Source organism: Psammomys obesus, unplaced genomic scaffold, assembly GCF_907164565.1.
Source record: "Psammomys obesus unplaced genomic scaffold, mPsaObe1.curated_primary_1811, whole genome shotgun sequence".
In the NCBI taxonomy this organism is placed as follows: Eukaryota; Metazoa; Chordata; class Mammalia; order Rodentia; family Muridae; genus Psammomys; species Psammomys obesus.
The window spans coordinates 3,913-15,864 of NW_026595088.1; the positions used below are offsets into that span (position 1 = coordinate 3,913).

Here is an 11,952-nt window from a genome sequence, read left to right on the forward strand (position 1 = left end):
AAGACCCCGCCCCAAGCCTGCAGACCCCGCCCCCGCATCTTCCCTCCCCTCCCCCTGTACGGAGACTCCGCCTCTGGTGTCCAGAGACCCCGCCCCATACCCGGAGACCCCGCCTCCGTGCCCGGATCTCTCTCGCCTGTGCAGAGACCCCGCCCCTTGCTCAGAGACCCCGCCCCTTGCCCCGATATAGCTCCTTTGTCCGAGACTCCGCCTCCGGTGTCCAGCGACCCCGCCCCTTGCCCGAAGGCCCCGCCCCCGCCCGCCCACCAGGAAGTAAGCGGCCTCCGCGGGCGGGCGGGCGGCGCGCGGCTCTTACAGCCGGGTCGGCGCGTCGACTGTCCAGAGTCCGCGGCCGGGGCGCGCTGAGGTGAGGGCCGTGGGGTCCCCGACACGTCGTGCGTGGAAATGCCGGGAGTGGGGGGGATGGGGACGACCAGAGGCGATGCTCGACGGGGCGGGGGGTGGCAGCGGAGAGCCTAGTGCGCCGTGGGGAGGGCGGGGGACGAAGGAGGGGACGGAGCGGGGCGACAGCCCCGCGATCCCAGCCGTCGGTCGCCCCGTTACTTCAGGGCCCGACTCCCAATTACTTCCCCCTCTCCCCCACCCCTGGGTGCGCGGCCTTCCGGGTCTGAGCTGGCTCCCCTCCCCCAATCTTCTCCCCCTCCCCCATCACCCCACCTCCCACCCGTGATCGTGCCCAAGGGCCGGTAGGACGGGCAGTGAGGAGGGAAGGATGGGGGTCCCAAGGGAAGTGCAACAACTTCCGCGCGTGCAAAGCAGCGAAAAGCAGGTAGACTTGGCCATGGGAGCGAGAGGGGATCCGAGTTCAAATCTCCAGCGTCTCCGCAGTGGCTGCTGTTGTCCCCTCGAACACCCACCCCTCCGCGCCCCCCAAAAAGTGTCTGTGTTAACAGAACTTCCTGATGATCCGTTCTTGCTTTGAGCTTTTTGTTTTGTTTTGCTTTTTTTTTTTTTAGGCAGGGTCTCTCTTGCTGGGTAAGGTTGGGCTGGCCTCAAGACAGTGCTGGGCTTTACTCAAAACAATGCTGCCTTCCCCCGGGCCCGAGATTGAAGTTGAGCACACTTTGGGGGTCTTTTTTTTTTTTAAGTAACAGACGCCTCCACACAGGCTCTCCCTTCCGGACTCCCCTTCTTCCCAGGGGTCTGGGGCTTTTTGCACCCCGTTACTGGCATAAAATCTGCTTTTAAAAAAATTTTTCCTCAAGTCAGTCGGTTCACTAGGGCTACACCCTGCTCTCTTTTTTATGGGTGTGGCGCGGACCCTGAAGCCCTGGAGTGTGTGTGTGTGTGTGTGGGGGGGGGGGGTAGGAGGGTTTGCTGGGTTGGGGTTCGTCTGATGAGACTTGGGGTGCAGCCCGGAGGAGGAGGAAACCGGGGGTTTGGGGGGGGGAGGCTGCCCACGCCACCCAGGCTCCCCGACCCAGAACAGGAAGTTGAGTAAGGCTTAGCACCGTTTGAAAAAAAAAAAAAAAAGTTGCTGCCGGCTGCTCCTGGGCTGCTGGGCTGGGCGGGGGACTTCCTGAATTGCTTGTGGAGAGCCAAATCATCGCTGCGGGCGACTCAGGCCCAGCCCAGGCCTAGCCCAGGGCCAAGAAAAAAATAAAAATAAAAAAATAAAATAATAATAATAATAATAATAATAATAAGTCAACTGAACAAGGAAGGACCCAACTGGCCGGCCCGGGCTGGAGGATATACCCAGCCATGATAGTGAGGAGTATTTTAGTGATTTGCAATTCCGTGCGTTCGTTTTTGTGTGTGTGGAGGGGGTGGTTCACTCGTTCTGCCATTCATCAGGTCCTGGGCCCCCGAACCAGGTACCTCGGGCTAGGTAGGCAGCAAGCACCTGACCCCGTGAGCCATTTTGCCAGCTGCCTTCAAACTCATGACTCAGCGGTAGAGCCCCTGCCTAGAATTCCCCAGTGAGGGGCTCGGTGTGGCTCAGAGACAGAACGCCTGCCTAGAATACCCCAGTGAGGTACTGGGGGGTGTTGGTGATTGTAGTTTCTTGGTAGTCCTATTCCAAGAAGATAGAAGCTACAAGGATCTCTTCTTTCCCTTTTTAAATTTTTTTAGAGATTTATTATGTATAGTTTTCGGCCTGCATTGTGCCTGCATACCAGCCAAGGGCACCAGATCTCACTGTAGATGGTCGTGAGCCGCCATGGGGGGGGGGGGGGCTGGGACTCGAACTCGGGACCTCTGGAAGAGCAGCCTGCGCTCTCTGAGCCGTTTCTCCAGCCCCTCCTTTCTTTCTTTCTTTTCTTTCTTTCTTTCTTTCTTTTCTTTCTTTCGAGACAGGGTTCCTCTGTGTAGCCCTGGTTGTCCTGGACTCGCTTTGTAGAGCAGGCTGCCCTGGAACCCACAGAGATCCGCCTGCCTCCCCATGTGTTTACAGGATTACAGGAAGTGTGTCACCACACCCGGCTAGATTCAGGGATCTAGCTTGAATCTCTCCCCCTCTCCCTCTCTCTTTCTTCCTCTCTCCTTCTCTCCCTCTCTCTCCCCTCTCTTCCTCTCTCCTTTTTCTCTCTCTTCCCCTCTCTCCCTGTCTTCTCTTTCACTTTCTCCTTCTTTCTCTCTCCCTGTATCCCTCTCACTCCCTCTTCCTCTGTCTCTCCCCATTTCCCTCTCTCTCCCTCCTCTCTCTTTCCCTCCCTCTCCCCTTTTTCTCTTTCCCTCCTTCTATCTCCCTCTCTCTTTTCCTCTGTCCTCTTTCTCTTTCCCTCTCTCCCTCTCCCCTCCCTCTCTCTCCCCTTCTTTCTTCCCCTTTCCCTCCCTCTCTCCCTCTTCCTCTCTCTGTCTCTCTCTCTTCCCCTCTTCCCCCATCTAACCTGTCTAGTAATTTGGGGTGTGAAACGGGTGGGAGTGGAGGGTGGACAGAAGGTGAGGAAAAGCCGAACTCACCAAGTGGCCGAGCCGAGCTCCAAGCTGTGTCATGGCGTCAGGAGTCAGGATACCAGGGTAGCTCAGGCTGTCCTCCCCCACCAAGACCCCGGGCACCGCTGATCCGCGCTCCCGCCCCCTCCCCAGGCCCAGGACACGAGTCACCATGGCCTACCATAGCTTCCTGGTGGAGCCCATCAGCTGTCACGCGTGGAACAAGGACCGGACGCGTGAGTGGCCTGGTGGGGACTGGCGGGAGTGCAGTGGGGAGGCCTGGGCATGAGTGGGGAGGGGGAGGGGTGCCCACACTGCCCGTCCTCCCCCTCCGCACCCCGGCAGAGATCGCCATCTGCCCCAACAACCACGAGGTGCACATCTATGAGAAGGCTGGGGCCAAGTGGAACAAGGTGCACGAGCTGAAGGAGCACAATGGGCAGGTGACAGGTGGGTCAGAACCACCCTCCTGGAGGGGCGGGGGATCCCTAGTTGTGAGCGTCTGGGGGTGGCTTGTTGGGGACCACTGGGCTCCCTGATAAGTGGGGTACAGCACCCACCCTAGAGCTCCCCAGGGAGATCTCGCCACTTGCTAGAACCCCCCAGTCAGAATCTAAGATCCACCTAAAACTGCTAAGTGAGGGGGTTAGGGGCGTGGCAGGGGCAGAGCACTTGATAGAATACCCCAGTCAGGATCCAATGAGGGGCTTGGGGCGTGGCCAGGGATAGAGCAGTTGCTAGAATTCCCCAGTCTGGATACGGTGAGGGGCTGGGAGCATGGCCAGGGGTCAAGGACTTGATCATCACGAGGAAGACTAATTGCTAGAATGCTCCAAGGATGATCACACCCGTCTAAAATTGCCCAATGAAGGGCAGCGGGTATGGCCAGGGGCAGAGACCTTAATCAGCATGAGCAATGCTACTTGTAGTCAAGATACGGGGAGAGGCTGGGGGTGTGACCGTGGGTGGAGCACCTGATCACAGTGAGCCAGGCTACTTGCTAGAAATCCCGGAGTCAGGATCACAGCTGCCTAAAATTGCCCAGTGAGGAACTGGGTGCATGGCCAGGGGTGGAGCACTTGATCGAATCCCCCAGTCAGAATCTGGTGAGGAGCCTGGGGTGTGTCCGGGGTTTCAGCACATGCTGGAATCCTCCAGTCAGGATCCGGTGAGGGGCTGGGGGCGTGGCCGGGGGTGGAGTATTTGCTGGAATAACCCAGTCAGGACCCCGTGAGGGGCTGAGGTCAGACTTGCTAGAATCACCGAGTCAGCATCCAGTGAGGGCCTGGGGCCGTGGCCGGGGATGGAGCCCGGCCCTGGAGCAGCACATCTGTGGCGTGGCCACCGTAGCCTGCAGGTCCTTAGGTTCGAACCCCTCCACTGACCCAACCCTGCAGGCATAGATTGGGCCCCTGAGAGCAACCGCATCGTGACGTGCGGCACAGATCGCAACGCCTACGTGTGGACACTCAAGGGACGCGCGTGGAAGCCCACACTCGTCATCCTCCGCATCAACCGTGCTGCCCGCTGCGTGCGCTGGGCCCCCAACGAGAACAAGTTCGCTGTGGGCAGTGGCTCCCGCGTCATCTCTGTCTGCTATTTCGAGCAGGAGAATGATTGGTGGGTGCTTGAGGGGGGACATGGAGGGAGGGCCTGGGGAGGAGAAGGGTGAGGGGAGAGTAGAACAGAGGATGGGGGAGGGAATAGGACCCTGGTGGGAGGAGGGGAAAACCCAGGAGGGGGGAGGATGGGGGAAGGAAAGAGATCTGGGTGGGGGAAGAAGAGGACCCAGATGGGGGGGAGGACAGGGTAGGGAAGAAGATGGGCGGAGGGAGGAGAGGGCCCGGGGGAGGGGGGGACTGGAGGGGAGAGGGATGGACCCGGGTGTGGGAGAGCACGGGACCACAGGACCCAGGTCAGGGTGTCCCTAAACTGATGGTGCCACTCTGGGGGAGTCTGTCCTCGCCGGGGTGCATCCTGGGGTCCTCAGTATCGTGACGTGACCCGATAACGGCAGGGACAGACAGACAGCTGCCAACCCTGGGGACATCCTCAGGGGTCTGTCACCCCCCTGCTCATGCCAGGGACCCCCACAAGTGCCCAAACATCATCTGAATGCCTCCCCTCTCCTCCCCTGCCAGGGTCTGAAGCTCAGGGAGCAGCCAGGGATGACTTTCAACTTGTGGTCCTCCTCCTGCCTTTGCCTCTCCGGGTGCGGCATGACAGGCTTTTGCACCACAATTGTGCGTGCCATGCATACACTTAAAAGATTTATTCATTATCTTTTCTGTGTACAGCCCTCTGACTGCACGAGCACCCGCTCGCCAGCAGAGGGCGCCAGATTTCACTCTAGCCAGCCTTGAGCCACAGTGTGGGGGTCGGGACTGAACATAGGGCCTCTGGGAGAACGGCCGTCCCTCCACCACCCAATTCGTAGTCTGTCCTGTTTGTTGGAGACCGGGTCCTTCTGTGTGGCCCAGGCTGGCCTCGAACTCACAGCCATGCCCCTGCCTCTCCTCTAGGTGGGTGTGCAAGCACATCAAGAAGCCCATTCGCTCCACCGTCCTCAGCCTGGACTGGCACCCCAACAGCGTGCTCCTGGCTGCCGGCTCCTGTGACTTCAAGTGCAGGTGAGCTCCGGGGCAAGGGGGAGAGAGCCCCAAGTCCCTCCGTAGCCCCGGGCTGCCCTCTGGGATCCCCTGTCTAGCCTGGGCTACCCTCTGTGTTTCCCCCCTGTCTAGCCAAGACAACATGGTATGATCCTTCATCTAGCCTGGGCTACATTCTGTGATTCCCCCATCTAGCCCGGGCTACCATCTATTATTCCTCCCCCCATCGTCTAGCCTGGGCTACTCTCTGTGCTCCCCTGTCACAGATGTGCAAAAGGCGAGGGGGAGAGGAGGGAGGGGGGAGAGGAGAAGGCAGAATTGGGGCCCAGGGGACTGGGGCGCCCCACTCCTGTTGCCATCCTAGGCAGGGCAGGGGGAACCTGAGGCAGGCCCCCGTCAGCCCCCCAGCTGCTATCCCAAGCATCAAGGCAGGAGGAAACTGAGGCAGCCCTACCCCCACCCCATCCATGTCAGTCTCCAGGCTGCCATCCCGGGCAGGGCAGGGGTGGGGGGGAGAAAAACTGAGGCAGGCTGCTCAGGGCTTACCTCAAGGAGGTGGAGGAGCGGCCGGCCCCCCACCCCACCCCCAGCAGCCCCGCCTCACCTCCGCCCCCTGTCAGCACCGCCCCCACCTCGCCTCTAACCCCCACCCCCAGCACCGCCTTTTGCTTTTACTCCGCAGGATCTTCTCGGCCTACATTAAGGAGGTGGAGGAGCGGCCGGCACCCACGCCCTGGGGCTCCAAGATGCCATTCGGGGAGCTGCTGTTCGAGTCGAGTGGCGCTGGCGGCTGGGTGCACGGCGTCAGCTTCTCTGCCAGCGGGGGCCGCCTGGCCTGGGTCAGTCACGACAGCACCGTGTGCCTGGCCGACGCCGAGCGCAAGATGGCGTGAGCGGGGGAGAGATGGGGGGGTGGAGGGGAGGGTCCCGGGGCCGGGGAGGGGGCGGAGGGTGTGCAGTGAGGGGATCGGGGATGGGAGGGTCAGGTTACGGTTAGGAGAGGAGGGGCAGAAGGGGGCGAGTAGGGGCGGGGTGGGGAGAGGGCAGGGGGGAAGGGGACCTTGGGGCCAAGGGGGGCAGTGAGCAGGCGGGGAGGGGTCCTGGGGGTGGTTGGGGTTCAGTGTGGGGCGCAGAGGGCAGGTGCGGAGGGGAACGGGGTAGAGGGGGCGAGGGTTTGAGGTGGGAAACAGATGGAGGACCAGGAGGGGACCCTGAGGGTCGGTGGGGGAGACAGATGGCAGGTGCGGGGGGGGGGGGGGGGCGGATCGCAGGCTGGGGGGGGACAGGGGGGGAGGGGAGGGCAGGCGGGAAGGGGACTGGGGTTTGGGGGGTTCAGTGGGGGACACAGAGGGCAGGCAGGGAGGAGACCTTGCTGTTTGGGTTTCGGTGGGGGGCGCAGAGGGCAGGCGGGGAGGGGACGTGGGGTCCTGACCCCGTCCCTCTCCCCAGCGTGGCCACCCTGGCCTCTGACGCCCTGCCGCTCCTGGCCGTTACTTTCATCACTGAGAACAGCCTGGTGGCGGCGGTGAGTGGCTTCTGGGGGTTCCCCCGCCCCGCCTCCCGCTCTCCATCCTTCACCCACGCGTGGGGCTTTCGCGGTGTAGCCTGGGCTAACCCTCTCCGGCCTCAGTTTCCCGAGTGACGCTCCCCCGCCCCCTGTCACTCCCCCGCAGGGCCACGACTGCTTCCCAGTGCTGTTCACCTACGATGGCGCGGCGGGGAGGCTGGCCTCGGGCGGCCGGCTGGATGTGCCCCGGCAGAGCAGCCAGCGCGGACTGACGGCCCGCGAGCGCTTCCAGAACCTGGACAAGAAGGCCAGCTCCGAGGGCGGTGCAGCCGCGGGCGCCGGGCTCGACTCGCTGCATAAGAACAGCGTCAGGTGCCTCAGGGGCTCAAAGGGAGCCGTTTTAGGAGGTGGAGAGGGTCCTGGGGGAGGTGGATACAGCAGCATGGCGGCAGGGGCGGGGCAGGAGGGAGGCTGGTACAACTGCTTGTTCAGGGGAGGGGCCTGGGGGAAGCGGACTCAGCAGCATTTTGGTCAGGGACGGGTCCCAGAAGGTGTGGGGCGGGGCCTCAGGGAGGTGGGCACATCAGCATGTCGTTGGCAGCTTGGGCGTGGTCTGAGGGAGGTGGGGGGGGGGCCCCAGGGAGGCAGGCACAACAGCATGAGTCGTGGGCGGGTCCGGAGGGAGGTGGGCGGGGCCTGAGGGAGCTGAGCACAGCAGCGTGGTGATGAAGACAGGGCGTGGCCTGAGGGAGGTCAGGACGGGGCCGGGGTGGGCACATGGCTTGGTGCTGGAGCTGGGGAGGGGCCCGAGGGAACTGAGCACAGCAGCACGGCGCTGGAGGGCGGGGCGGGGCGGGGCTAGAGAAGACCGCTGGCCAACCTCAAGGGTTTTGCCTAACCCTGCTAGGGCCTGGAGGAAGCCGGGCAGTGGCCGGTGGGCATCTTGCTGGACCCCGATCGTGGGAGACCTCAAGGTCACCAGCCGCGGGGCTCGGCCGCCTTCCGGCTTACCGGGAAGTGGGGCCTGCTGGTCCCTGCCTGCCGCGCGGTCCCACCTCACTTCGGCGGGTTTTGGGGATTTTGGCCGGGAAGCCCTGGCTCCTGACCCCGGCCCCGCCTCCCTCCAGCCAGATCTCGGTGCTGAGTGGGGGCAAAGCTAGGTGCTCGCAGTTCTGCACGACCGGCATGGACGGCGGCATGAGCATCTGGGACGTGAAGGTGAGGCTGCCCGGGACCCCGTGTACCCCCTCCTCGACCTGGCCGCTGCCCCGGGAACCCACTGGGAACCAGCCCGCCTGCTCTCTCCCTGCAGAGCCTGGAGTCGGCCCTGAAGGACCTGAAGATCAAGTGAGCAGTGGGGAGCTGCCGAGGACGACAACGACGATGGGGGACTCGGGGTAGCCGGGGCTGCTTTGCTGACCACTTCTGGGCCACAGAGAGGGCGCCGCCCGGGAGGGGAAGGGACCTTTCCCACCCGCTTCAAGAAAATGTGCCTTTTAGAGAAACGCTTTCAGTCACTGAGACAAGAGCCACAGCCCGGTGCTGACCGCGAACTGCTTCCACTTTTGGTTAATAAAGATGCCAGCTTGAAAGGCCTGTGGTGTTTGGAAGTGTGGGTGCAGCCCCGGGACCCTGAGCGCGGGGGGGGGGGGTGGCCTTGAACCCAGCTCTGCCTGTTTCACCTTAGTGGTCTGACTGTGCTGTGCGCTCGGCTCGGCCTTAGTTTGGAAACCTCGCTTCTCTGTGACTCTGGCACCCGGGTTTTGGTTCATGCTCAGTGGTTTTTACCCGCTCCCCAAGCCCTGTGCCAACTTCCTCCTCCTCCACCCCAAGCAAGGCGGTGTTGGGGTTCGGGCGGGGCCCCTTCGGTCGGGGTCAGGCCCCGCGGCACGGGGCAGAGGTTCCTGTGCGTGGGGCCCTCCTACCCCACGGACACCGGCCTCAGGAGTCACACGGGCGTTCAGGGGGCGCCCGAGTGCACAGGGGACCTCACAGCATGGGCACTGGGCACGCCTCCAGCAACTCCCCCGCAGGCGGGCCTCTGCCTGAGGGCACAGAGGACCCCACAGCCTGGGCATTAGGCACCGGGACCCTTGGGCACGGCCTCCGGTGGGCCCCGGGCAACTCCAGGTAGGCTGGACACAGCTGGTGTGTTGTGGGGTACCACCAGCCCAGAGCCCACTAGTCCAGACCCCGCACTCGGGTGTCCGGGCATGAGTGGGCACCGCAGCAGCCAGAGGACCCACCAGACAAGGGTTACGATAATGTGGTTTAATCGGCCAAATACACAAGTTGAATTTGAGGAGTATGTCTCTCGTCTGGGTGACGCGGGGAGCGGTGTCTCGAGATGGTCGATGACGGGGTGGTGGGTGTGCCGGGCCCTGAGTGGGCGGTGGAGGCCACAGGGCAGAGGTCAGGGGGGCACCGGACAGGCCCGGGTCCCGCTCTCGCCCCCCCGCCCCCCGCCCCCCGCCCCCCGCCATGCAATCTACGGATGAACATGGCCTCGTCCTCAACCCGCTGACTGGGCGCCTCTCCCCGCACCCCCACAACCAGGGTTCCGGATTCTTTAAAATGGCAGAAACATCCGGAGGGTGACCTGTGAAATGCTGTCCTGCATCTTTTGGGCTCCTCGGGAGCAGTCCCCCCCCCCCCCAGTCCCTCGCGCCAGGATGAGGAGGCCCCGGAAGCTGGCTCCGGGCCAAGGCGGGCAGGGTGGGGGGCAGGCGGCAGGGTCCCTCCTACCGCCAGCTTACTTATTCAGGGACAGTGACTGCTTTCGTTTTCCTCCTACAAGGTGGCGTCATTTGCTGCAGGTGGAAAGGGGGGGGTCAGGAGGACAGGAAGCACCCCGAGTCGTTCCCCATCACAGGACACCACTGATGGACACGGGCGGGGTGGAGAGGGAAGGGACGGACCTATGCTCCTGTGTGCAGGATCACCTTGCGGCTGCGGCATGGGGACCCCCCACGCCCAGTTCCAGCTTCTGCCCTCTGAAATCTCTGCAGCCGCACCACCGTGGCCCCTGCGAGGTCTGCAAGGACCAGGCCCTGGTTCCTTCAGAGCTCAGTAGGTGCAGGAAAAGGGGCAGCGGCCCCCACGGCCACCGTCCCTTCCCGTGGAGAGTGACAGTGACACACCTGTGGGAATGTGGCCCACCCTTATACGCTCGATGGAGGGCAGCTCATGTGTAAGCTTAGATGTAGCTCATGGGTAGCTCACGTATAGCTTACATGTAGCTCATATGTAGCTTACGGGTAGCTCATGTGTAACTCATACGCAGCTTATGGATAGCTTATGTGTAGCTCATGTGTACCTCACATATAGCTCATGTGCAGCTTATGTGTAGCTCACGTGTAGCTCATGGGCAGCTCATGGATGGACTGAGGGGGTGGGCAGGCAGCCCCCGTCCTCGGCCTCCCCCACCTCACAGCCTGGGCTCAGGGCCCCATCTTTCCTCTCCTCTTCCTTCTTCCTGGCCGCCTCCTCCTGCTGCTTCCGGATGATGGCCAGGCAGGCGAGGTCGGCCTTGGTCTTCCCGGCCAGGTGCATCTTCATGTAGTGCTTTTTAGCATTCTGCTTCTCTGTATGGACCGGGGTTGTCACGGGGCGCCCTCCTGGCCGGCGGGGCGAGACACGGGAAGGGGCACGCGGGTGCAGAGGAGGGGGTGCTTCAAAGGGACACTGCCTTCCACTGATTGGACACCACTTAAACAGGAGGGATGGGTGCCGGGCAAGCTCCTGTGGGCACACTGGCACATGAGGGGCAGTGCCAGCTGGAGATGCAGCCTGGGTGTCGGGGGATGTCAGAGCGCTCCCGATGGGCGTGGGGAGGGAGGCCACAGAGGGGGACAGGGACACGCGGCTCAGGAGTGCCCCCCAGGGGCCTTTCTGAAGGCCCCCCAGGCCACATGCTGGGCAGCGACAGGGGACAAACATGGGGCCAGCTACGGGAGGACCCGTGGGGGCTCTGCCAACAGGGACCGGGTGGGGAGCTGGCACACTAGACCAGGCCGTGCCGTTTCCCACTCTGCACTTGCTGGGCACAGCAATGTGAAGACGGTGGCTTGGTGGCTCAGCAGAGGGCAGAGCCCCGGGGGGATGGAGCAGTCCCCAGAAGCCCACCCCTGGAAGGCGCTGACAGGAGCGAGCCCACAGCCGCGGGGACCCCTGGGTCCCTTCTCTGCAGGCACCCGCGGATGGGAACGGGGTGGCGACCCTGGGCACCCCAGCCCCGGAGCTGAGCTCAGCTCTGGCGGGGGAATGTTACCATTCTCTCAGGGACAGCTCCTTGGGCCCATCCAGGTCCAGCTGTGTCACCTTCTTGAGCCACCCGGTTGGGGTTCTCTCTCGATGTCGACAGAGGCCCTCCATGCCTTTCCACGCTTTTGCTAGGGCGGAGGGGGGGGGCGGGGGGGGGGGGGGAAGCTGAGGGCCAGCCCCCTTCCCCATGGCCCTTGGGACTGGGACAGCTGGCAGGGCCTCACCGGAGTCAGCAAGGAGAGAGAGTGTCCAGAGTGTGCCAGCTGGCACCTGTGCCCAGCGGGCCCAAGTCCACAGAGGGCAGCATGGCCCCTGCCCTCCCCTTCCCTCCCTTTCCTTCTCTTCCCCTTCCCCTTCCCTCCCCTATCTCTTCCCTTCCCCTTCCCTCCCCATCACCTTCCCTCCCTGCCCACCCTCCCCTTAGCCTGTTCCCTTGCAGTAATTACACTGGTCCCAGGGCAGGGTGGGTCCTCCCCACCCAGCTTCCAGGAGGAAAGGGAGGTTCGGGAGGGCAGCCATTCTCAACAGAAAGAGATCCGTTCCCTAGTGTGAGCGGACAGAGGCCTCCGGTGCTGACCGGTGCCAGCCCTGGGGTTCCTGGGCCTGCATCCAGCTTGAGAACCTCTCTACCCCAGCAGAGGGCCTGGCCGGCCCTCACCCCATCTCCCTTCC

At 63.1% G+C, this 11,952-nt stretch overlaps 1 protein-coding gene across 1 annotated transcript; it reads left to right on the top strand.

Moving 5' to 3' along the window:
- The first annotated feature begins 269 nt into the window (after positions 1–269).
- Positions 270–8,613, top strand: Arpc1b (actin related protein 2/3 complex subunit 1B). Its single transcript, XM_055619171.1, has 10 exons — positions 270–367; positions 3,055–3,137; positions 3,247–3,351; positions 4,299–4,521; positions 5,424–5,531; positions 6,193–6,399; positions 6,960–7,035; positions 7,184–7,389; positions 8,145–8,235; positions 8,330–8,613. The coding sequence occupies exons 2-10, from the start codon at positions 3,074–3,076 to the stop codon at positions 8,366–8,368; spliced, it is 1,119 nt and encodes a 372-aa protein (XP_055475146.1). The 5' UTR covers positions 270–367; positions 3,055–3,073; the 3' UTR covers positions 8,369–8,613.
- The last annotated feature ends 3,339 nt before the right edge of the window (positions 8,614–11,952 follow it).